At 36.9% G+C, this 25,521-nt stretch overlaps 1 protein-coding gene and 1 pseudogene across 1 annotated transcript in view; both read left to right on the top strand.

Annotated features, from left to right (window-relative positions):
* Positions 1-25,521, top strand: part of CEP192 (centrosomal protein 192) — a 129,263-nt gene that overhangs the window by 19,127 nt on the left and 84,615 nt on the right. Inside the window, 7 exon segments of the mRNA XM_058277264.2 lie at positions 1,307-1,359; positions 4,336-4,441; positions 6,495-6,640; positions 7,760-7,904; positions 8,446-8,579; positions 16,467-16,827; positions 17,291-17,437. Coding sequence (XP_058133247.1) covers positions 1,307-1,359; positions 4,336-4,441; positions 6,495-6,640; positions 7,760-7,904; positions 8,446-8,579; positions 16,467-16,827; positions 17,291-17,437 — 1,092 coding nt within the window.
* Positions 1,460-1,557, top strand: LOC111766938 (U5 spliceosomal RNA; annotated as a pseudogene).

The following is a 25,521-nucleotide window of genomic DNA, read 5'->3' as shown; positions in this document are numbered from 1 at the left end:
AGAATAGGCCAGTCAATAAAGTCAGAACATAGATTAGTGATTGCCAGGAGCTTGCTTCTAATGGTATGTGTTTGTTTTTTTTTTTTTGGAATGATAAAAATGTTTTAGAATTTAGTAGACATTGTTCTAGGGGAGTGGATATAGCTCAGTGGTTGAGCACTGTATGAGGTCCTGGGTTCAATTTCTGGTAGCTCCTTAAAAGTTCTAGATGTTTGTACAACTTAGTGAATTTATTGAAAACCACTGAATTGTACAAAGGTGAGTTTTTTATTATATGTGATTTAAAAAAAGACTTACCACATACCTATCCCTTAGGTTCATGTAGTGTATGATTTTGTCATACTTGCTTTACCAATCCTAATTTTTGTACCATTTTTCTGAAATTTTAAAGCACATTCCAGACATCATCATTTCACTCCTATGTATTTTAATATTCATCTCTAAAAATATGGACATTTCCTTATTTAACCACAGTGCTATTATCACAGCTACAAACTTAACAATTCATTTATCTTCATCTTGTACCCTAGTCCCTGTTCAGATTTACTGCTTGTCTTTATTGTTGTGCTTGGATTGGGGTCAAACAAGGTTGTATTATGTTACAGTTCATTTATTGTGTCTGTAAGTCATTTAACATTGTCCAGCCTCTTACTCTTTTTCCCTCCATGCTCATTTCCCTGTTAAAAATGTCAGATCAGCCACCTTGTATGTTGTCCCACTATTTAAGTTTGTATATTTGCTTGCACATGGTGCCATTTACCTTGTTTCTCTCGTTCCCACATCTCCTAAGGCTTGATTAGATTCATAATGAAGTTTTTTGCGATTGTATGATTTTTATGCTTCCCCACCCTAATGCTTTTTTTTGAAGATTTATTTATTTACTTATTTTTATGTATCTCCCCATCAGCGGGTGGAACCCCCTGCTGATGGTTCTCTCATCTATGTACTCATTGTTTGCTTGCCTTCTTAGGAGGCACTGGGTACTGAACTCTGGACCCCCCCCCCCCCACATGGGAGGCGAGTGCCCAACAGCCTGTGCGACATCTGCTCCCCACGGGCTGCGTCGTCAGCTGGCTTGTGGCAAGTGCTTGTTTAGGCATCTGCTTATTGTGGCATCTAGCTTGCCATGGCGAGTGTGGCATCTGCTCATCTTCTTTAGGAGGCACTAGGACCTCCCATGTGGTAGGCAGGGCCCCAACTCGTTGAGCCACAGCTGCGCCCCCCATAATACTTTTGCTAATTTTAGGTATTATTGGGTATTTAGTTGATAAAATGCCCTGTTTTTTATTTTATTTTATTTTAACAGACTCACCTATTGATTTCTGTGTACGATCATGGATAAATAATAAGGAACATGAGGTAAACTTTTATATCTTTTTTATCAATTTGTTGAATGTTATAGGGGAGTGAAAGTTCATTTCACCTCTCTAAATGTGAATATTAATATTAGAAGTTTTCTAATATCTGGTGTCTCTTCAGATCATATAAATCTTTCACCTTTTACTAAAGATTTCCTTGGAGGAACAACTCTGAGTCTTAAACAAATTTTTCCTTTTTTTCTTTTCTTTATTCTTAAAAATCAATTTTATTGATACATATTCACAAATGATGCAATCCATCCAAAGTGTACAATCAGTGGTATTTGGTATAATCATATAGTTGTGCATTTATTTCATTCATTCTTAGAGCAATTTCATTATTCTAGTAATAATAATAAAAAAAAACAGACAAAAAAATTCTACCCTTTAATAATCACTTCTCAATCTCTCTATCCTTCCTCTGCAGTACATAGTTGCTATTTGGTTTGTCTCCATTTTTTTTTTTTAAACACATTTTTTAACAAGGCTTAAATTACTTTAACAAGGCTAAGGAAAGCAATGTAAGTCTTCTGTTTGTAAACAGCAGAAATCCAAATTACCTAGTTTGAGCAAAAAATGGAAGTTGATTATCTTAAATAATTAGAATGTCGAGGAGTTGTGCTGGCTCAGTCAGCACCGTCTCCCATCTCTTCACTGTGTCACTCTGTGCTGTCTTCATCTAGAATGTGAGCTCCATGAGGGAAAGGATTTCTCTTTGTTTTGTTTTTCATAACCTGAGGGCCTATAGCAGAGCCTGGCACATAGTTGGCACTCAGTGATTTTTTGAATGATAGGCAGACTGACTTCATGCATTTGTAGGCAAACCAATCTTACGCTTGAAAAATTTGTGTTAAAAAAGGGGAGCGTGATCTTTCTTCTAGTGTAAATTATGAACAGACAAACCCCACTTGGGCCATATGCCCTCACCGTGCTAAGGGATGGGGCAGCATAAGGTACTCTGCTCTGCGTCTGGATCTCCTTTCACTTATGTGTGTATACGTGTGTGTGTACATATGCACATGCACAAGCAGAGGAATGTGACTGACAACACTGCCAGGACCCAAGAAGTAAAAAGAGAGGCACTAAGGAATGGATCCTGAACAGATAAAACGATTTATGTCTAAATGTCAGTAGCAAACTGGAAGTTCAAATGGGTCGTCTCACATTTATGAGACTTGCTTATAAAATATAAACTGAAAGTTCTTTTATAACTTACAAAATGAAGATGTAATTTTTGTTTTGTATTACTTACATAAGATTTTTAAGATAATTTTTATAAAATGATTGCAAAAGGATCTGAAGTTATTTGCTATATTGGAGGTTGGCAAACTCATGAGTGAAGTTCAATCTGCTGCCTGTTTTTATACATAAAGTTTTATTATATATATTTATGTGTTGTTTATGGCTGCTTTTGCATTGTTACAGCAAAGCTGAAAAATTGTGAGAGATTGCATAGCTCTTAAAACCTGAAGTATTTACTCTCTGGCCCTTTATGGAAAATGTTTTTTAACCCCTGCCCTTTATACAGACTGTCATATGTAACTGCTCATAAGTTTCATGTGTGAGAGATTCATTTTATAGACAATTGAGGGGTAGTAAAATTGAAATTAAGTCAGAAATCATGATTTCTTCAGCACTGAATTTAATTCTTATTCTAAAACAAATTACATCCCACTTGCTCATTTTCAGAAATTAGAGAGCAAGAATGTAAGTTTTCCCTATGTTAGGTAATATATTTTCTTAGGATGGTTGAAGAGTTGACTTCCTAAGTATTAGAGATCACTGGCAATAAAAGAAAGGGACAGTATAACTGGAAAGCAGCAAAATAAGGATAGAAACATGAGCTGCTTGATTATAAGGGGAAGAAGTAGTAGGAGCACGGGAAAATAAATATATCAGAAAACCTAGACGAGGGAACTACTACTACATTTGTATTTTGATTTAGCTTTGCCTATCCTGGCGGCCAAATTAGTGAAGGAAATTGTGTTTTTGTAAGTGTCGAATGTTTAAACTGTAAAAGCTACACTGCATTACAGAATAGAGACTTTCTCCAGGGTCTTTTGTTTGGTTGTCCTATATTTAAGGGACCAAGGATAGCCTTGTGGATGGAGAGATGGTTCTTAATAGCAGATGTGACCAGAAATACGGAGATATTTTACGTATTTTTCCTCCAATTTTTATTATGAAAAATTTCATTACACAGGTATTCAACAATTGTCGGCATTTGCCATGTTCTAAGTGAACATGTGGTTTAAATAACAATAGATCACGGTAGCCCTTGATGCACTGGTGCCTTAGCTATTTATGAGTATAGCTCATTGGTGTCTTATACAAGGTGTATAATTACTTTGCGGTCCCATGTTTTTATCTTATAAATTACTGCATTTTGCTCTCTCAAGTCATAAGGTGATATTGTTTTTAAAACATTTTTTTAAAATATTGAGAAATAAAATTGATACCTAAAGGAAAATTTACCATGTTTATTCTGGGCCTTGATTGTCTCTAGTAAGCTGCTGTGTCCCTTCAGGGTTACATGGTCCCTGGTTGGAGGAGAAGAGAAATAGATTGCTCTAATAAAGGGAATCAATGGAATGAAGAATGGAAAAGTTACTGAGACCAAGTTTGCTAGTGTCTTTACCTGTTTTAAGCCTTGTGTTGCTCAAATTTAATGGTGTATTAGTAGAGCAGCTGTATTCCAATGTCTTCTGAACCTCAGCCAAAATGTGAGAGGCATTAAATTTAAGGATGAATATCTTATTCAGTGGGATGGTGGTAATGGTGGCATGGGGCAGGGTAAAAAAGGTGTTAATAATATAAAACAACTGGGAAAATTAGGCAAAAGCCTTTCATTGCCTCAATTGTGAATTACCAGATACCGAGCACATTGAAGGCTGGGAAAATACTTGTTTTCTTTTTGCAACTTGTACCATGTTCTTCTAAGTCAGTGTGCTCTTACTTGATCTTTTGTTTCTGCTAGATTGTTACATCCAAAGAAAGAGAGACTCCAAATAATGACTTCAGCCGTACTATCTTATTAGAAAATGAGAAACTTATGTCATTGGCAAGCTTCGAAGATTCTTCCGGTACCGTAAAGTAACTTGGGTTTTCCTAATTCTTACCTTGCCATCCCACTTTATTCTACTTTATTGTAGTAATTAAGTCAACTTTTCATTTCTTTGCTCTTCCGTTCCTTTATCTCATACTTTGCTCTAATCTGCTAGCACTCAAATGGGCACTTCTGTTAATTGGTAGGGTTGTTTTAAACCTGTATTTCTGTATATTGGTATATTTCTATATATCAGTCCTGATATAATTGTATTCATCCCTCAATTTAACATGTTCGGACAAAGTAGTCATCTTAAGGTGTCACTCAGTGTAAAACACTATGTTAAAAATATTGGCGAACAGTGAAATATTTAGCTTGTTTGTCAAGAGATCGCAGAAAAGGGATACCTAGCTAATCTTTAGATTGTATTAAGTATGCTACAACAGTACGAAAATGTGCTTGAGAATGATGGGGGATGATAAATCAGTTCTGATCGAGGAGTGTATCTGTGACGCATTGTTCAAAGAGGACGGGGCTCCCTGTAGGGCTTCCTTAGATATGGAAGAGGAATTTCAGGGAGTGGGACCAACCTGAGCAAAGACACTAAGGTGGAGTCACTCAGGTCATCTTTGGGGAGTCCTGTGGGAGGCCAAATTGGTACGTAAACCCAGAAAAGTGGGCAGGGGCCAACTTATTCTTGGCTTTGAAGGCCAGCCTGATGAGCTGAAAAGGGGTAACTAGAAACTATAAATAGCCTCACATCCGTTCAGGGCAGATTTTACAGCTAAAGGAGTTTTTCCAATTTTTTTTGGGTTTTTGAATTGTGGATAAGGAATTGTTGACCTGAGTTCATGCACATCTTTGTTTTGCTAGGGAAGAATCTTAGCAGTGAAATTGCTAAGTCAAAGGTTATGAGCATTTTTAAGGCTAATATTGATTGCAGAATTAATCTCCAAGAAAGCAGTACCAAGTACAATACCATTACTAGTGATTGAGTGTTGTTCCTGTTTGTCTTGCCTTTGCTGAGCTGGATATTCCAACTGCCACTGTCATTTTATTGTTTATTTGCAATGATTATTTTTGGGTTTGGAGGATATATTTTTTTAAGTAGTTTTATTGAGATATATTCACATACCATACAGTCCAAAGTGTACAAGCAATGGCCTTTAGTATAATCAGTGTTGTGCATTCATCACTACAAAAAATTTTAGAATGAAATATCAGTGTTTGATTTTGTTACGTCTTTTTTTCTTTAGTTGGTTCTTTCTCATATTAAGATCAGATAATTTGTTTGTGGTTTCATTTTACATTTAATTATTTAATTCACCTAGAATTTATTTTTACTTATTATATGCCAGTCTTCCTTTTTTTGATATAAGCTTGTCTCATGCTGTTTTCTCAATAGTCTACCCTTTCTATACTGATTTTGGATGCCACATTTGTCACATAGTAATTTTTTATGTATATCAGGATCTTTTTTCTGTGATTTCCTCTCAAAAAGGTTAAATATTTAACTTGTAGTAGACTGTCATATAATGACTGAACTTGTAATTGATTCCCCATCCCCTGTAGCTCCCTTGTCTATCTGCTTGTTGTGTCTACTTGTTGTGTGCTTGTCTTCTTTAGGAGGCACTGAGAACTCAACCTGGGACCTCCCATGTGGGAGGTGGGTACCCAACTGCTTGAGCCACATCCGCTCCCTGTGTGATTGGTTTTTCATGTCAAATATTAAATCAAAATCACATAGGCTATGGACCCATTTTTATATATACATACATATATACACAAACACAATATATATTTCTCTCTGGTTGTGTCATTGTCTTTTTGGTGTGTTGCTTTGCCGCGTGGGGACCTGTGCCTCTCTGAGCAAGTCTGGGATGCCTTTTTTCTTTTTCTTTTTTTTTTTTTTTTTAACCAGGGGATTCCAAGGGTCAAACCTGGGTCCTCCATATGGTAAATGGTAGCTCAGGTGCTTGAGCCACAGCCACTTCCTCTACCCATTTATATTTTATCAACATTTTGATTAAAGATTACATTTCAGTGACTACGTTAAAGCCCATCTTATTTTTCCTTCATTTTATCAATAGATGATGATATTGATGATGAAGAGTTTTATGATGATCATTTGGAAGCTTATTTTGAACAACTGGCAATTCCAGGAATGATATATGAAGACCTAGAAGGACAGGAATCTTCAGAAAAAGATTTTAAGTTACCCACAAGTGATCCTCAGGTATGTTCTAGTCTTCATGGAGTTTCAGATATTTGACATTGCGAAATTATTACAGGGCTTATTGGATATTAATATTAAAATTAAGCCTTTGGTTTTCTTTGGACTCTTAGTTTTCTCAGATATGAATTGATAAGCATTATTTTTCCACTCTTCCCTGCTTCCTCTTACCTGTCTGTCATGTACAGGAAAAAGAATAATATATTGAACATCTGTGTACCCCTCATTCAGATAATTGTTAGCCTTTTGCCACATTTGCATTTTTTTTCTCCTTCTATAAATATATTTTCCCTGAATCATTTGAGGGGAAGCTGCAGGTGTTAGGGCATTTCACCCCAATACTTCAGCATTTAACTCTGAGTAAGGACATTTTTCTACATAATCACACTTCTATTATCTCACCAGGATATTTAAATTTAGTGTAGCAGTTTAAATTAATGTATAGTCCATATTCATATTTGCCCAATTGTCTACAAAGTGTCCTTTATTTTTATTATTTTCTATCCAGAATTTAGTCAAGGATTGCATTTGCACTTGTTGTTATGTCTTTTTATTCTTTTAAAATGTAGAATAGTTCCTTCATGACAATTATAAGCATTTTATAGAATGATCCACAATCTAGATATATCTCATTGCGTTTATCCTCATAATTAGAATAGATGAAATATTTTGGAAAGAATTCAGAGTAGATGTTTTTCTCATGATTAGATTCATATTAAGCATAAGTGGTATTTATTTCTCATTGCATCAAGTCAGGAGTTACATACTGTCTGTCTGACCCACTGGTAGTGATGCTGTATTTGATAATACTTGGATAACATGGTATCAGCTGCATGTTTCCTTGTGAAGGTACCTTTTCCTCTTTCTTACTAATAAATATTCTGCGGGATGATTCGTTGAGATCGTATAAACTTCCAGTTCCCAACATCCTTCCCCTAAATGGTTGTACTATCATTGCTGAGACATTTACCACTTTGATGGATACAGTGGTGATTTTTCTAATCCCTTCTACGTTTATTAGTGGCATCCTTCTGCAAATAAACTTTTTCTGCTCTCCACCTTTTCCCTCTCAAAATCTTTATTTTTAACCCAAATAATAAAGCTGAGATATTCTTTCAACAGGTAAATGGAAATAGTAGCTCAAACTCAAACTCTACATCAGAAAACAGCAGTTCTCAGACCTCCCTTGTTTTACATGCTGCAGGAAGTTCTGAAATGAAACATGAAGAATTTGAGGAAGGCCATGTGGTTAGTCTATCTGGAACAAGTATGTATTGACATGATTTCTTGGTTCTTAAATTCTGTGTTTGACTTTACTTTAAAAATTTTCCCCCCTTTGGTATGATTTAGCATATATTAACCCTTTTATCCCTTGAAATCTTTTTTTTTTTTAAGGAGGTACTGAGGATTGAACTTGGGACCTCGTACATGCAAAGTAGGCAGTCAGTCACTGAGCTACACCTACTCCCCCCTCAAATATTTAAACTCTAATCTTAAACTTTTAAAAAAGAGCTTTTAATAATCATACCTGAGTAATGGTATTACTGGAAATGCTTTATTACATATTGAAGTATTAGAATGATTGATTATGTTCTACTGGGATATTTGAGAGTTAGAAATGAATTCTCTCTGGTAGCAGTTTTGTCTTGTTTATTATTATTGCTTTTTACTGATGCTTATTTTTGTCATATGTAAATTGCTAAATTTGTCAAATGCTAATTTTTAGGTTTACAAGAAATAATATGAATAGCAAAAAGGAATATTACATTGGATTTCTGAAACTTTGACATTTTCCTTTTATTTTTCAGGTAATTCTGTATGTTCTGAAGATAATAGAAGGCATGTAGATGGTGTATTACCATTTTCCTCTAGTACTGTGAGAATTGAAAAAGAAAAAGGAAGGCCAGAAAGCTTAGAGGATATTGTCCCAGATCATAGCAGAGTGAGTTTAAATGCATTTTCTTTGAATTATTTATGAAAAAGTCTTTTGTGTTTATATGTCAGTTTTTTTTGAAGCAACAATTATTGTTGATTTTGGGAAAATAAGGAAAAAATATTAAGATGGTAAAAATCACTGCTGGTAATGTTTCTCTGTGTGTGTGTAATTATGTCTTATATTACTAAGATTATATGCAATATACAATTGTGTACATTTTCTTTAATACTTATTGCCTTGCATTTTTTTATTTTTGGGAGTTCTTTAGCGTAATGTCTTACTATTAAATAGAAGAAATAAACCAGTCATCTTTTACCTTACTCAAACATGTTTGTCTTTATTTCAGTTTTTTCTCTTTGTTAATGGCACTGCATTTCACCTATGCTTGAAACTTTGTAGTCATTTCTTAAGTCTTTTCTTTGTCTTCTTTTTAGTACTGTATGCCTAAAGATTGTATGGTGGTTTTTATTATTTAGAGAGAGTTTATTTGTTTGTAAATATAGAGAGACCATCATTTTATCCTCATGAGCAATAGTTTGAGTGCATTTAAAGCAGTGAATGATAGGATTTTCATTTTAAGAAAGATAAAGCCCAGGTACTGAGATGCTCAGAAGTCCTAAATGCTTTGGTATTTTCTTAGGTTTGTCTTAAAGATATCCTCTGCTGTTTCTTTCTTTTACCAGAAGGTGCTTACCACTGTATATATGATTGGTTGCCCCTTCTACAGTAATTATATCACTCTGTCATGCTTTCCACTGCCAGATTCTTGTTCTTTTTAAGTAGTTTTATTCATCACAAATTATTCTTGTTACAGTGAATGTTTTATAATCTCTATGATTCTGTGTTTCACATTAGTAGACTTTAAGTTGCTGTATTATCTGGCCTTATATTGCCTGGTTTTCTTTCACAGTTTTTCTGCAAATCCCTTGTTTCTGCTCTTCCTCTTCTTTCCCTCCCCAATCCAGAATATACCCATCCTTCTAGTTTATCAAGTCCCTTGTTACTTTTCAATAACAATGTAGACTACATTAATATCTCTGAACTCCTATTACAGTACTTGTATTCTACAGTCTTGTACTTTATTATATACACGAATATTTTACTCATCCAAAAGTTGCCTATTCAGGAGCTTCAACAATTTTTTAACTCCTCAGAGGAACCAGTAAGTAATACAAATAATGTACAAACCCCCTTCTTTAGGTATCTAGAATGGAAGTCTCACAGTGCCTCAGTTTTCCTCTTAGGACAGAGCCGTGGACCATGCATCAGCTAAATATAAATAATTATAAAACCCTTAATAGATTTCTAGTCCTCTGCATATTAGAACTGACAAATTAGCAAAGAGGAGAGAGAGAGCATGTTAGTCTTTGATTTTTCAGTATGTGATAGTTGAAAAAAAATGTCATAGTTGATATATTTTATAAATATGTGTGCTGGGGTCATTTAATTTTGGGACTAAGAAATGTCTTCCTGACAACATTGTTCTGTTATGGTAGTCACTTTGCTGATTAGTGAGTATTTGCTATTAAAGCAGAATATATTTGGTATTAACATAGTTGAGTACTCACAAATTGCTAGGGACTTGGTCAGCTTCCTAGGGTCGGTCATTCAGCAAAAAGAATTACTGGGAACCTTCTTCGTTGTGGGGATGGTTCTAGGTGTTGTTGGTCATACAAAGTTAATTTTCCGTCAGGAAACATAGTAGGGAAAGAAGAGAAATACTTAGGTTAACTATAAAGTAGGGCAGATTCCTGGTTACTGAGGTTCACAGCAACCACTGAATCAAGTCCGCCAGTTCCGGCTGAGTTGTATTCTGAAGTTCTTTTGGAGTCTGAAATTTTTTCTTCATGAGTAGAAACATGATTTTTGGTGATCAATTTAATTTCCATCTCCTAAGAAAATGTTTAATCCATAAGGCAGCCAACTTCTTGAGGAGCTCCAGCTCTGATCCCAAGCCCTGCAGTCGCCTCAGTCAGCGCAGGAAGGCCATGTGTGTGGTGAGGGGGCTGGGGCAGGAATGTGCAATGAACACATTCCTCAGAGCTTTTTTACTTGAAAGGAGAGAGAATTCCTAGCGGGAGGTCAGTCATAAAATACATTGTTTCATGAAATGTCTTAAAATAAATTTTTTGAGGTCATGTAGTTTGTTACCATGAGGTAACAATATTCTGTCCTTGATTTGGCCAGGCAAGTGGCTAATTTTTCTTGTTGCCTGGCATCTAGAGAACTCATAAATACAAGCTAACATCTTAAATTTAATTTTATTGTTATATTATCACTGTATATAAGCTATGGAGGGTTCCCTGGCCCCGCCAAAGTGATTTAAATTATGGGGCTTTGTAGGTGCATGAGTGCCACCTGATGGTGAAAGCACTCCTTATCTAAATAGGAAAAAAACTGAAAAAATAAGTTTAAGGGGAATTTAGGTATCAGTTTAATATTTGTATGTGTTCTCTCTATATTCGGATTTTTAGACTTTTGTCTTTTTCCCAATTTTGCTGTTCTTTTATGTGTATATTTTTATTATCTATAATTAAACTTTCTTCACATATTAGAATCCATCATTGTAGTCTCTGTTTCTTCAATGGTCAGGAAGTGTTTTTCCCCTGCAATATTTTTCCCTAAAGCTCTTATAGTTTTATAAACTGTGGTTTGAGTTTTAAGTTTAGAGTTTTTCCTACTGGTACCTGCTTGGTCCAATAATTATTAAAATAATTACTTTTTTAAAAAGTATTTTATTTAGAGCAGTTGGAGGTTTATAGAAAAGTTCTGAAAGAACAAGTTCCCAGATACCCCCCCTAACATACAGAGTTTTCCCTATTATGAGTATTTTGCAGATTGTTCAATACTAGTGTACAAAAAATTACTGATTTTTGATTGTTGATCTTGTATCCTGCCCCTTTGCTGAACTCATTTATTAGCTCAAGTACCTTTGTTGTAGACATTTCAGAGTTTTCTAAATATAGGATCATGCCATTTGCAAATAGTGACAGTTTTGCTTCCTCTTTTCTTATTTGGATGCCTTGAAAAAATTTTTTTTCTTTTGTAATTGCTCTAGCTAGGACTTCTAGTACAATGTTGAATAACAGTGGTGTCAGTGAACATCCTTGTCTTGTCACCGATATTAGAAAGCTTTCAGCCTTTCCCCATTGAGTACGATGTTGGCTGTGGGCTTTTCATATATGCCCTTTATCATATTGTGGAATTTTCCTTTTAGTTCTATCTTTTGAAGTGTTATTGTCAAGAAAGGATGCTGGATTTTGTCGAATGCCTTTTCTGCTTCATTTGAGACAATTGTGATTTTTTTTCCCTTCAATTTGTTAATGTGGTGTATTGATTGATTTTCTTACGTTGAACCAACCTTACATACCAGGAATAAATGCCACTGGTCATGATGTGTCAATCGTCTGATATGCTGTTGGATTCTTTTTGCAGGTATCTTGTTGAGAAGTGTTGCATCTATGTTCGTTAGAGACATTGGTCTAATTTTATTTTCTTGTAGTGTCGTTATCTGGCTTTGGTATTTGGGTGATGTTGACTTCATTAAATGCATTGGGTAATTTTCCCTCTTAATTTTTTGGATGAGTTTATACAGGATTGGTGCTAATTTTTTTCAAAATGCTTGGACTTCACCTGTAAGTCCATCTAGTCCTAGACTTTTCTTTGCTGGAAGATTTTTGATGATGGATTCATTCTCTTTAAATGTGATTGTTGTGTTCTTGTATTTCTTGTAGCACCAGTGTAGGTTTTTGAGAATTTCATCTAGGTTGTCTAGTTCATTGGCATACAGTTTCTCAGATTTTCTCATGATCCTTTTCATTTCTTTGGGGTCAGTTGTAACTTTCCCCCTTTCATTTCCGATTGTATTTATTTGCATTTTCTCTCTTTTTTTGTTAGTCTAGCTTGGGGTTTGCCAATTTTATTGGTCTTCTCAAAGAACCATCTTTTCCATTTTGTTGATTTTTCTCTATTGTTTTTTTTGTTCTCAATTTCATTTCTTTCTTCCTCTCTCTTTTTTTAAAACATACCCTCTCCTTAGGGTGGGAGAGCAGCAGTTTTTTGAAAAAACTTTACTACCCCCCTTGTTGTTTGCACTTGCTGTCTGCTGTCTGTGTCCATTCACTGTGTGTTCTTTCCATGTCTGCTTGTTTTTTTTCCTTGTCTTTCTCTTTAGGAGGTAACGGGAACTGATCCCAGGACTTCCAATGTGGGAGAGAGACACTCAGTTGCTTGAGCTGCCTCATCTCCTTGCACTGCTGTAACTCTAATTGTCTCTCCTCTGTGTCTTTCTTTGTTGTGTCATCTTGCTGTGCCAGCTCTCCACAGCATGGGCTGTTGGCTTTCTGTGGCATGGACCAGCTTGCCTTTACTAGGAGGCCCTGGGAACCCGGGGCCGCCTCTGTGTAGCTGGGAGCCCAATTGCTTGAGACACATTTGCTTCCCAGTTTCATTTATTTCTGCTCTAATCTTTATTATTTCTTTCTTCTGCTTGCTTTTGGATTGATTTACTGTTCTTTTTCTAGTTTCTGTAGTTGTTCATTTAAATCTTTTGAGTTTAGCTCTTCTTTTTAATATAGTCATTTAGGGCTATAAATGTCTTTCTCAAGACCTCCTTCACTATGTCCTATAAGTTTTGAGAAGTTATGTTCTTGTTTAGTTTTTCTCAATATATTTACTGATTTCACTTGCAATTCCTTCTTTTACCCACTTCTTATGAGTGTGTTGTTTAGCCTCTACACATTTGCAGATATAACTTTTTCCTGTATATAATTGATTTACAGGTTCATTCCATTATGATCTGAGACAGTACTTTGTATAATTTCAGTCTTTTTATATTTATTGAGAGCTGCATTGTGCTCTAACATGTAGTTTATCCTGAAGAAAGATCCATGGACACTTGAAAAGAATGTATAAACCACTGAGTTTGGATGCAGTGTGCTGTATATGTGTGTTAGGTCTAACTGTGTACCATATTGTTCAAGTTCTCTGTTTTCTTTGTTGCTCTTCTGTCTAGTTATTCTGTCTAATGATGTGCGTGGTATGTTGAAGTCTTCTTGGACATGTAAGTTAATTACTTTCATGAAAGTTGAGAAATTTTTACCTATTATTTCCTCAAATAGTCTTTCTGTCTCTTTTCCCTTCTCTTCTCCATTTGGAACTCCCATGACATGTATGTTGTTGCATTTCAGGTTGTCATTCAATTTCCTGAGCCCCTGCTCAGTTTTTTTCCAGTTTTTTCCATTCTTTTCTCTCTCTGTTCCTTTCTCTCTTTTTTAAAAAGATTTATTTATTTCTCTCCCCTTTCCACCCCCCTGCCCCAGTTGTCTGTTTGCTGTGTCCATTTGCTGTGTGCTCTTCTTTTTGTCCGCTTCTGTTGTCAGCGGTACGGGAATCTGTGTTTCTTTTTGTTGCGTCATCTTGCTGCGTCAGCTCTCCATGTGGGCGGTGCCATTCCTGGCCAGGCTGCACTTTCTTTCATGCTGAGCGGCCCTCTTTACGGGGCGCACTCCTTGCGCGTGGGGCTTCCGTACGTGGGGGACTCCCCTGTGTGGCACGGCAGTCCTTGCGTGCATTAGCACTGCGCATGGGCCAGCTCCACACGGGTCAAGGAGGCCCAGGGTTTGAACCGCAGACCTCCCATGTGGTAGATGGATGCCCTATCCATTGGGCCAAGTCCGCTTCCCTCTAATGTGTTTTTTTTTTTTTTTTTTTTTTTAAGATTTATCTTATTTCTCTCCCCTTCCCCCCCACCCCCACCCCGGTTGTCTGTTCTATTTGCTGCATCTTCTTCTTTGTCCGCTTCTGTTGTCAGCAGCACGGGAATCTGTGTCTTTTGTTGCATCATCTTGTTATGTCAGCTCTCCGTGTGTGTGGCACCATTCCTGGGCAGGCTGCACTTTCTTTCGCGCTGGGCGGCTCTCCTTACGGGGCGCACTCCATTGCACGTGGGGCTCCCCTATGCGGGGGACACCCCTGTGTGGCATGGGCCAGCTCCACATGGGTCAAGGAGGCCCGGGGTTTGAACTGCGGACTTCCCATGTGGTAGATGGACGTCTTAACCACTGGGCCAAGTCCACTGCCCTCTAATGTGTTTTTAATCTCACCTGTTGTGCCTTTCATTCCCATGAGCTCTGTTACTTTTTCTATTCTTTTTGTGCTCGCTCAGTGTCTTTGAGATGTCTTTTATCTTTTAGCCATATTGTCTTTTAACTCATTAATTTGATTTTGGAAATTTGTGTGCATTTCTCTAATTGGTTCTCTCAAGTTCTGTGTCTCTTCTGGTGCTTTGGTATATTTCTTTTCTTGGGCCATGTCTTCCTTTTTTTTAGTATGACTTGTAAATTTTTGTTGATGTCTAGGCATCTGATTATGAAGGTAATTTACCCTAATGCTCAGTTTCTTTCTCTTTTGTAGGGATTTAGTGGTGGAGACTGTGTGTTACTGCTGCTCTTTGATTCTTGGTTTCACCTGGATTGTTAGGATTGTCCCTGTTAGTTGCTCAAAACTGGGCTCTGGACCCAGTAATGGGTTGTAGACCTGCCTCCTAGGGCCTTGGGGAAAGGAGGTTATAAATGTGGGAAAAAGCATCTCATTTATCTTTTATTTTCTCACATGCATTTCCTTGGTCTACCAGCAGATGGTGCACTTTAGCAGACCTCTTAGTTCATTGCCTGGTCTGAATGTGTTTGCTGCAACACAGACTGGATAAATATGATACAGTTTTCTGCCTGGAGGCTGAGCCTTGTAATTCAAACTTTCTCAGAGATGTTCACCAGCCTTCACTGGCAGCTTCCTCCCTTTTCCTGGGTAGGAAATAATTCCACTCCCCTCTATGTCCTCAACAATCAGTCTTGATAGTAGAGGAGATTGGGGGGTCGGCTCTCTTTAATCCAGTGCGGGCTCCCTAGGCAAACAGCGGTGCACACCTACGCTGTCTGGAAGGGCTCGTGAGACCCTGACCAAATTCACAGTCAAAAGCTGAGTTAGCCTTAGGCTCTGTGTATCCTTCTTGCTCCTCTCTCCTGGGGAGGTATGTTCTCAACAGTCAATCCTGCTTAGAAGAGAGGGAGATGGAGACGGTTGGATTTCTTCAGTCCTGTGCCATCTCCCAGGGTAAACAATAGTGCAGACCACATTTGTGGGTCAGAAGCCGTGTCCCTGTCTCTCCCCTTCCCTGGGAAAGTGGATCCCTGGTACCCCTTTTGTAGCTGCTCAGAGGCCTGAGAATTCTAGGGTGTCTTTAGTGTGGGGGAGGGTGCTGGCAGTAGCAGCTGCTGGCTTCAGCTCACAGTTTCGCTGTTGTGATTCCCTTTTTGTCCCTCTCTTTTCTGGGCAATGTCCAGCCCTCGCTTGGTATTCTAAATGCTAGAAGATCTTTTTCCAGGCCCTTTCAGGCTGTCTTCTGGCTGTTTTTCTGGAAGAGGAGAGAATCCCACATCTTTCTAGTCTGCCGTCTTCCTGGAAGTCCTCTGTTTGTTTGTTTGTTTGTTTTTAGGAGGTACTGGGGATAGAACCTGGAGTCTCCTATGTGGAAAGCAGATGCTCAAGTGCTTGAGCTACATCTCCCCAGATTTAGTAACCTTGTAGCAACTTTTAGTGGTGATTCTAGAACCTAAACTAATATTTCTAATATTCCTTAATGCGATGGAACATAGGACTACCTTTTTGTATCTAAATCTGTTGATGTATGCATTTGTCATGACTACATTTTAAATTTTGGTTTAGGTAAGTTTAACCTTGGTTCATATATAGTTAAGAATACAATGACTACAGTATAATCTGTCTACATTATATAGTAAGCATTTTAAATCAGCTATGTAAGTTTTCTCTATAAATTTTAAAATGATTATGAAAAATACAAACTTACTGATGCTCTGTTACTGATTTTTAAAGGAAAGCACAAGAGATGAAGTTTTGGTCAAGACTATCAAGGCTGTGAATGCAATACCTAAGCCTGTTTATTTTCATGACACAAATGCTGATAAAGGTGATTTTGACTTGACTGACCTCTTAAAGCAGGGGACAGAGTCTTTCCATCAAAATAAGCATTCGGCATCGGATTCAGAATCAGCTTTGCACCTGGATGTTTGTTTAGACACTCAGACTCCTGAAGCATCTATTCGAAAAAATGTGAATATAGCATCTACAGAGGCTGTGAATGACAATGGAATTAATTCTGCTGATATTCTTTGGTCACCAACTTGTGAAAGGCGAGCTTGTGTCTGTTACAAGTCTGTTGAAAAGAGTCAAGACCGTAAGTGGATTTATTTATTTTTTTAAAGAAGTAAGGAAATATATAAAATGCTTGTGTGTTTCAAGTAGGAATATTTACAAGTGGAACTTGCCTAATCTTTCATGTTTAAACATTGTTTATAGATTTTAAAGACTTTTAAAAAATATACTAGTACAGGAGAATTGTATCTCAAAAATGCTGTTGTTAATCAGAAATCTTTTGGAAATGTACCTTTCTAAGTTTGTCTTTTTTTTTCTCCCTTATTCTCCACTGTAGACTTTTACAGTGATTATGGCTGGCTTGCCTACCATCAGAGAATTACTTTTCTTTTGGTGAAATGGATTATCTTTTTCCAACTAGCTTTGGGCAAAATTCAGTACCATTGATAACTAAGGCTATCAACTAACTTTAAAAAAATAAAGAATGTTGTATCATTTTAGTTGTTACATGCATCATGGATATTTTTGGAACTTTAATTTTTTAGAAATGGACCTACCACAGAGTGTGGTCTATCAAAATGAAGATGGCAAATGGGTAACTGATCTTGCCTACTATACATCTTTTAATAAAGAACAAGATTTAAATAAGTCCCTAACTGATGAGATGAATGATGAAGATTTCAGAACTGGTTGTAAGTATATTCTTAACCACTTTGGTTCTACCCTGTTTTCATGTTTCTGGTGGTGGTTTTGGGATGATCCTGTTATCCATTGGTCAGAAACATCATATGTCTTCCAGAATATAAAATATATAGCCACTCATTTCTTTCATGGGAACAAAGACTTGAATTATTCAGTCTTAACCCAATGAGTCACAGTAGTACTTTTATGCTCCTATTTAGAACAATAGCGTTGCAGAGTTGGGAGGGAACTTAGAGTTTACTTAGTCACATTTTAAATTCTGTCCTGAGAAAATTAATATTCTGATAAAAGCCAATCCATTTAAGAAGTGTGGTGAAAATGATGGAAGAAAAGTGACAAAAAAGATGAAAAGCAGTGCAAGAAGCAGTTAGGTTTGTTGAGTAGCAGAATCTGTGACAGTAGAAATATAAACTGGATTAGAGCTGAAGAAGTATAGTCCGTGGCATTTTAACTCTTAGTCTGTGAAGATGGTGCAGTGGTACAAGAGGCTCCCTGAACCTGAGCACATCTGTAACCTCCATTAAGGAAAGGTATTCATGGCTTGTCAGATATAGTTTTGTTTTGTTTTGTTTTTTTTTAAAAAGATTTAGTCTGTTCTTGGTGTCTATTTGCTGCGTCTTGTTTCTTTGTCCGCTTCTGTTGTCGTCAGCGGTACGGGAAGTGTGGGTGGTGCCATTCCTGGGCAGGCTGCACTTTCTTTTCACGCTGGGCGGCTTTCCTCACGGGCACACTCCTTGCGCGTGGGGCTCCCCCACGCAGGGGACACCCTTGCGTGGCACGGCACTCCTTGCGCGCATCAGCACTGCACATGGCCAGCTCCACACGGGTCAAGGAGGCCCGGGGTTTGAACCGCGGACCTCCCATATGGTAGACGGACGCCCTAACCACTGGGCCAAAGTCCGTATAGTTTTGTTTTTAATCAAGTCACATGGTGCCTGGGCAAGCAGTTACTTTAATTGTTGCTTGAACTAAGTGTCTCCCAAATATCTGATGTTTAGTATAGAGATAAATAAGGCATTTTTCCAGCTCTGAAAAAACTGTCAAATCAAATAAGGGTATAACAGGAATACTAAATACAATGATTAGCATAAGAGGTAACAATCAAATGATTTTGGAGTTTAGAGAAGAGAGAAATAACTTGCATGCATGTGTAGCTGAGAGATTTCACAAAGAAGGTGCTTTAAAGGTCGAGTTTCAACAGGTAAACATTTGGGGGCATAAAAAATTCCAAAAGAAGAGAACACCTAGTTGAAAGAAATTGGAAAGCCTGGGTATCTTTTGAGATGGTAAATAATCCAGTGTAGCTGGCATTTATGGCAAAATAAGGGAGGGGAGTTTAAAAAGAGATTGAGATAACACTGGAGAGATAAGGTAGGGCCAGGGAGAGGATGGAGCTTTGAATACTCTGCCAAAGAGTTGAGATGTGTTTGGTAAGTGTGTTAGTTTCCCAGGGGTACTGTAATAAATTACTGCAAACTGGATGGCTAAAAACAACGGAAATTTTTTCTTTCATAGTTCTGGAGACTAGAAGTCCAAAATTAAGGTGTCAGGAAGGTTGGTTCCTTTTGGGGATAGAGGGAGGACCTCTTGCCTTGCCTCTCTGCTAGCTTCTGGTGGTTGCTGACAATCCTTAGTGTTCTGTGGCCTGTGTAGTATCATTTCATTGTCGTCCTCTGTCTTGGCAAAGCCTTCTTCCTTGTGTCTCTGTGTGTTTATGTTTCCAAATTTCCCTCTTCTTGTAAGGTACCAGTCACTGGATTATGACCCACTCTACTCAAGCATTATTCTCTTCTCAACTTGATTGCATCTATAAAGATCTTTCCAAATAAGGTGACAGGTTCCAGGTGGACATGAATTTTGGGTGCAGATTGTTCAACTTAGTATAGTCAGCAACAGGGAGCCACTGAAGAATTGCTGGTTCAGCTTGCTCTGTGAGCCTTTTTCTCACAGAGATGGCTATTGTATTAAGCCTCTTTGATGCCTGGTCCAACTTGTACTGGGCTTTTAGAGTATCTCATGTTTAGCTGTTCATATCTCCCAACTCAATTCAAGGAGATAAAGGAAAATATGGATAGAAATAAACTAATAGTAGATATAGAACTAATGGATATTAAGAAAACAATGTATGAGCAAAAAAAGGAAAAGAATTAGAAAGCTTAAAAAAGAATCAATTATGGGGATGAGGGGCACAATACTGGAGATTGAAAAGGGAAGCTGTTGTGGCTCAACTGATAAGAGGATCCGCCTACCTTATGAAGGGCCTCCTGATCTGTGTGGTGAGCTGGTCCACATGCAGTGCTGCTCCACGTGAGGAGTGCCATGCAACTCAGGCGTGTCCCCTGAGTAGGGGTGCCCCACATGTAAGGAGTGTGCCCTGCAAGGAGAGCCGCCCCACGCAAAAAAAAAAAAAGTGCAGCCCACCCAGGAAGGGCGCCGTGCACACAGCTGACACAGCAAGATGATGCAACAAGAAAAGTGATGCAGTTTGTCAGTGCCGTGTGACAAGAATGCAAGTGGACACAGAAGAACACACAGTGAATGGGCACAGAGCGCAGACAACGAGGGGGAAGGGGAGAGAAAAGACACTGGAGGGAGCAGATTCAGCTCAACCTTTTGAGCACCTGCCTCCCAAATGGGAAGTCCTGGGTTCAGGTCTTGGTGCCTCCTCAAAAAACAAAAACAAACAACCAGCAAAACAAATGAAAAAACCAGCTCAGGGAAGCCAGTGTGGCTCAGTGGTTGAGCCACATACCAAGGTCCCAGGTTTAAACCCCACCCCCTGGTACAACAACAACAAAATACACTGGAGATATAAACAGCAGATTTGAACAGGCAAAAGAAAGAATCAGCAAACTAGAAGACAGGACAATCAAAATCATACAGTAAGAACAGATACAGAAAAGAATTTTAAACATTGAGCAGTGTCTAAAGGATTTGAGTAACAGCATGAAGTGCACAAGCATATGTGTTATGGGTGTCTCAGAAGAAGAGAAGGGAAAGGGACAGAAAGAATATTTGAGAAATAGTGTCTGAAAATTTCCCAACTCCTGTGAAAGTTATAAGAGGCACAATGTACTACAAACAGGAAAAAAACCCTAATAATGCTTATTCTGAGACACACATTAATCAGAATGTCAAATACCAAAGATAGAGAATTCTGAAAATATCAAGAGAAATGTGAGTTGTTACATACAAGGATCCTCAGTAAGACTAAGTGCTGGTATCTCATCAGAAACCATGGAGGTGAAGAAGGCTGTGGTATGATATATTTAAGGTATTGAAAGAGGAAAACTGCCAGTCAAAAATTCTTTATCCAGCAAACCTGTCCTTGAAAAATGAGGGAGAAAGTAAACATTCACAGATAAACAGAATCTGAGAGAGTATGTCACCAAAAGCCCAACCTTATAGGAATTGCCAAAGGGAGTTCTTAAGATTGAAAGGAAAAAACAGGAGAGAGTGGCTTGGAGAAGTTTGAAGAAGTGAAGATCTTCAGTAAAGGTAACTAGATGGGTGAATGCAAAACCCAGTAGTACTGTATTCTCAGTGTATCACTCTACTTTCTAATTCCTATAAAAGTTAGAGTACAGTTGAATGAGAAAGCCCTATTTCCTCATAATGAACACCCAAAGTGTAAAGAGGTACTATGGGACAAAAACAACATAAAGAGGAGAAACAGGGATATGGGAGAAGAGAATGTGTATGCTATTGATGGTAAGTTGGTCTTTTTCTACATTAGTAGGTTGTAGATGTCGGTTGTATAATACAAGCCCCAGGGTAACCACCAAGAAAGTATTTGAAAGATGTAGGAATCAGTCAGATATATCACAAAAGGTCAACTACACTAAAAAGGAGACTGAAATAAAGGAAAAGAATGACAGAAAAACATATGACATATAAAAACCAAAGGACGAGAAGTCTGGTTTCTACTGCCTTTACATTAATGACATTGGATGTTAGTGGATTAAACTCTCCAATGAAAAGATACAAATGGGGAGGATGTATAAAAAAGCATGATCCGACTAAGTAAAAAGCTGTTGTAAGAAATAAAGGACACTATTAATATAAAAGGGTCATTCTACCAGGAAAAAGTAATCACAATTATTTATGCACCTAAACACTGTTCTCTAAAATACATGAGGATTTTTGACACTTTAAAAATAGACACCTGTACAATAATAGTTGGAGATGTTACTATACCACTTTCATCAATAGTTAGAACATCTAGATTGAAGATCAATAAGGAAACAAAGAGCTTGAATAATATGATAACCATACTAGAACTAACAGGACATGTACAGAACATTGTACCACAAAGAGTAAGATACACATTCTTCTCAAGTGCACATGGATTGTACTTCCCAATAGACCTCATGTTAGGTCATAAAACAAGTCTCAATAAATTTAAAAAGTTGAAATACACAAAGCATCTTTAAGCACAGTGGAATGAAGCTGGAAATCAGTAACAGGCAGAGAGCTGGAAAATCCATAAATACATAGAAGTTAAGTAACATACTCTTAAACAATCAGTGGATCAAAGAAGAAATTGCAAGGGAAAACATTAAATATCTTGAGATGAATAAAATCAAACACAACATATCAAAACTCACAGGATGCAGCGAAGACAGTGCTGAGAGGGAAAATTATAGACCTTACATTAAACAAGAAGAAAGAGCTAAAATGAGCTAAAATGAAAGATGTAACTGCACACAAAACAGCTAGAGAAACCCAGAGCAAGAAGAAGGAAAGAAATAACAAAGATTAGAACACAAATAAATGAAAAAGAGAATAAAAAGCAAACAAACAAAAAACAATAGAGTATTAACAAAACCAATATTTGGTTCTCTGAAAATATTAATAAAATTGACAAACCTTTAGCTTTTCTGACAGATAAAAAGAGGGAGGTTGCAAATAAAATCAGAAATTAGGGGGGGTGGTTATTACTACTGGCCCCATAGAAATAAAAAAGATCATAAGAAAATAGTATGACAACTGCATGCCAACAAATTACGTAACCTAGATGAAGTGGATAAATCCTAGAGAAACACACCAACCTACACTGATTCTAGAAGAAACAGAAGATCTCAACAGACCAGCTACAAGTAATGTGATTGAATCAGTCATCAAAAACCTCCCCAATATTAAAAGCCCGGAGCCAGATGGTTTCACAGGCAAATTCTACCAAACATTTCATAAAGAAGTAACACCTATTCTCAGACTCTTACAAAAAAAATTGAAGGAGAGAGAACACTACCTAATTCACTCTGTGAGGCCAACATCAGCCTCAGGAAAGCCAACTGAAGATACTATTAAAAAAAAGAAAATTACAGTCCATTTTATCTTATGAATATAGATATAAAAATCCTCAGCAAAATACTTGCAAATAAATCCAACAGCACATTAAAATGATTATACAGCATGATCAAGTGGGACTTATCACAGGTATGCAAGAGTGGTTCAACGTAAAATTAATGTAGTAAATGACAACAGAATTATGAGTAAAAACCATACAAATGTCTCAATTGATACAGAAGAGAAACTCATAAAATCCAACATCGTTCCTTGATAGAAACTTGTAGAAAAATAGGAGTAGGAAGAAGCTTCTTTAACAAGGTAAAGGACATACGGAAAAACTCACTGCTAACATTATACCCAATGGTGAAAGACAAAGTTTTCCCTCTTAAGATCTGGAACAAGTCAAGAATGCCCATCTCACCACCATTATTCAAGATTGTGTTTGAAGGTCTAGCCGGAACAGTTATGCAAGATAAAGAAATAAGCGACTCCAATTGAAAAGGAAGAAATAAAACTGACACTGTTTACAGACATGATCCTGTATGTAGAATGTCTCAAAAAGTCTTCGACAGAGCTACCAAACCTAAATAATTCAGCAGAGTCTCTGAATAGAAGATTAATATGCAAAATAGCTAATGTTTCTGTGCATTAGTAATGAGCACTTTGAGGAAATTAAAAAAAAATTCCATTTACAATAGTAATTAAAATAATCAAATGTCTAGGAATGAATTTAACCAAGGATATAAAGGACTTGTACATAGAAAAGTATAAACTTTGATAAAAGAAGTCAAAGGTTAGTATAAATAGATAGACATTTCCATGCTCATGAATTGGAAGACTAAATATTGTCAAGATGTTGATTCACACAGAATTTATAGATTGAATGCAATCAATTAAAATTTGAATAGCCTTTTTTGCAAAAATGGAAAATCTAATCATCAAATTTATTTGGAAGAATAATGAACTCCGAATAGCCAAAAACATCTTGGAAAAGATCTTAGTTGGATAACTCACACTTCCTGACTTTAAAGCTTAATATGTAAATATAGTGGTGAAAACAGCATGCTCCTGATACAAGAAAAGGTAAACAGACCAATGGAATTGAATTGATAGTTCAGAAATAGACCTTCACAACTGTGGCCAATTGATTTTTGACAAGTCAGCCAAGTCCACCCAATTGAGAAAGAATCTCTTCAACAAATTGTGCTGGGAGATCTGGATATTCGTATGCGAAAGAATGAAAAGGGATCCCTTTCTCACATCATATAAAAAAATTAACTCAGAGTGGATCAGAGACTTAAATATGAGAACCATGACTATAAAACTAGAAGAAAAGGGAAGCATCTTCAGCATCTTGTGTTCAGCAATGGTTTCATAGACTTTACACCCAAAGCATAAGCAATAAAAGAAAAAATAAAATAAATGGAACCTCATCAGAATTGAAAAGAACTTTTGTGTATCAATGGACTTTATCATGAAAGTGAAAAGATATCCTACTCAATGGCAGAAAATACATGGAAATCACTGATAAGGGTTTAATATCTAATATATTAAAAATATCTTACAATGCCATAATAAAAAAGATAACCCAGTTAAAATATGGGCAACTTGAACAGGTATTTCTCCAAATAGGATATACAAATGGCCAAAAAGCACATGAAAAGATGTTTTACCTTCTTAGCTTTTAGGTAATGCAAATCAAAACCACTATATCATTTCATGCTGGGAGAATGCCTACTATTAAAAAAGATAACAATAGAGAATCACAAGTGTCGGAGCAGATGTGGAGAAATAGGAATACTCATTGTTGGTGGGAAAGTAAAGTACAGCTTCTGTGGGAGACATTTTGACAGTTCTTCATAAAGTTTAGTACAAAATTACCGTATGACCTGGCAATCTCACAACTAGGTCTATACCTGAAAGAATTAGAAGGCAGGGACTCAAACAGATATTTGCACACTCATGTGCATAGCCCCATTAATTGAAATTTCCAGAAGGTGGAAGCCACCCAAGTGTCCATCAACCAATGGATAAAATGTGGTATTTACATACAATGGAATATTATTCAGCCATAAAAAGGAATTCAGTTCAGATACATGTGTCCACTTGGATTAACCTTGACACATCATATTGAGGGAAATAAGCCACCCACAAAGGACAAACATTATATGATCTCATTGATGTGAAATAATTAGAATAAGTAAACTACAGTTAGAATCTGTAGTAAGTGTTATCAGGGACTACGTTTGGGGTGGGGAATGGAGAGTTAATGCTTGAGTTGTACAGTTTCTATTTGGGTTGATGGTAAAGTTTTGGTAATGGATGATGGTAATGGTTGTATATGTGAATGTCATTAAAGGGAAATTTTAAGGTGTACATATCTTAGTAGAATAAAAATTAAACAAGAACAGGAATGTACAGCAGAAACTGAACCCTGTTGTAAATGATGAAGTATAGTTAATAGTACAATTCTAGAAATATTCTTTAATGAATTGAAATGAATATACCACAATAATGCAAGATGTTAATAATAAGTTGGTATATGGGAACTCTATTTTCTGTATTTTCTGTATGACTTTTCTGTAAACCTACAACTCCCCCCCCCAAAAAAAAAAAGATAAGCAATGCAGTAAAAAATGGGCAAATGACTTGAATAGACATTTCTCTAAAGAAGACATACAAATGGCCAATAAACACATGAAAAGATGTTTAACACTTTTAGCCATTAGGGAAATTCTAATTAAAACTACAATGAGATACTACTTTATACCTACAAGGATTG

This window comes from Dasypus novemcinctus, chromosome 16, assembly GCF_030445035.2.
Source record: "Dasypus novemcinctus isolate mDasNov1 chromosome 16, mDasNov1.1.hap2, whole genome shotgun sequence".
Taxonomy (NCBI): Eukaryota; Metazoa; Chordata; class Mammalia; order Cingulata; family Dasypodidae; genus Dasypus; species Dasypus novemcinctus.
The sequence above is the reverse complement of the archived record's forward strand: the minus strand, read 5'-3'. Positions and strand labels throughout refer to the sequence as shown.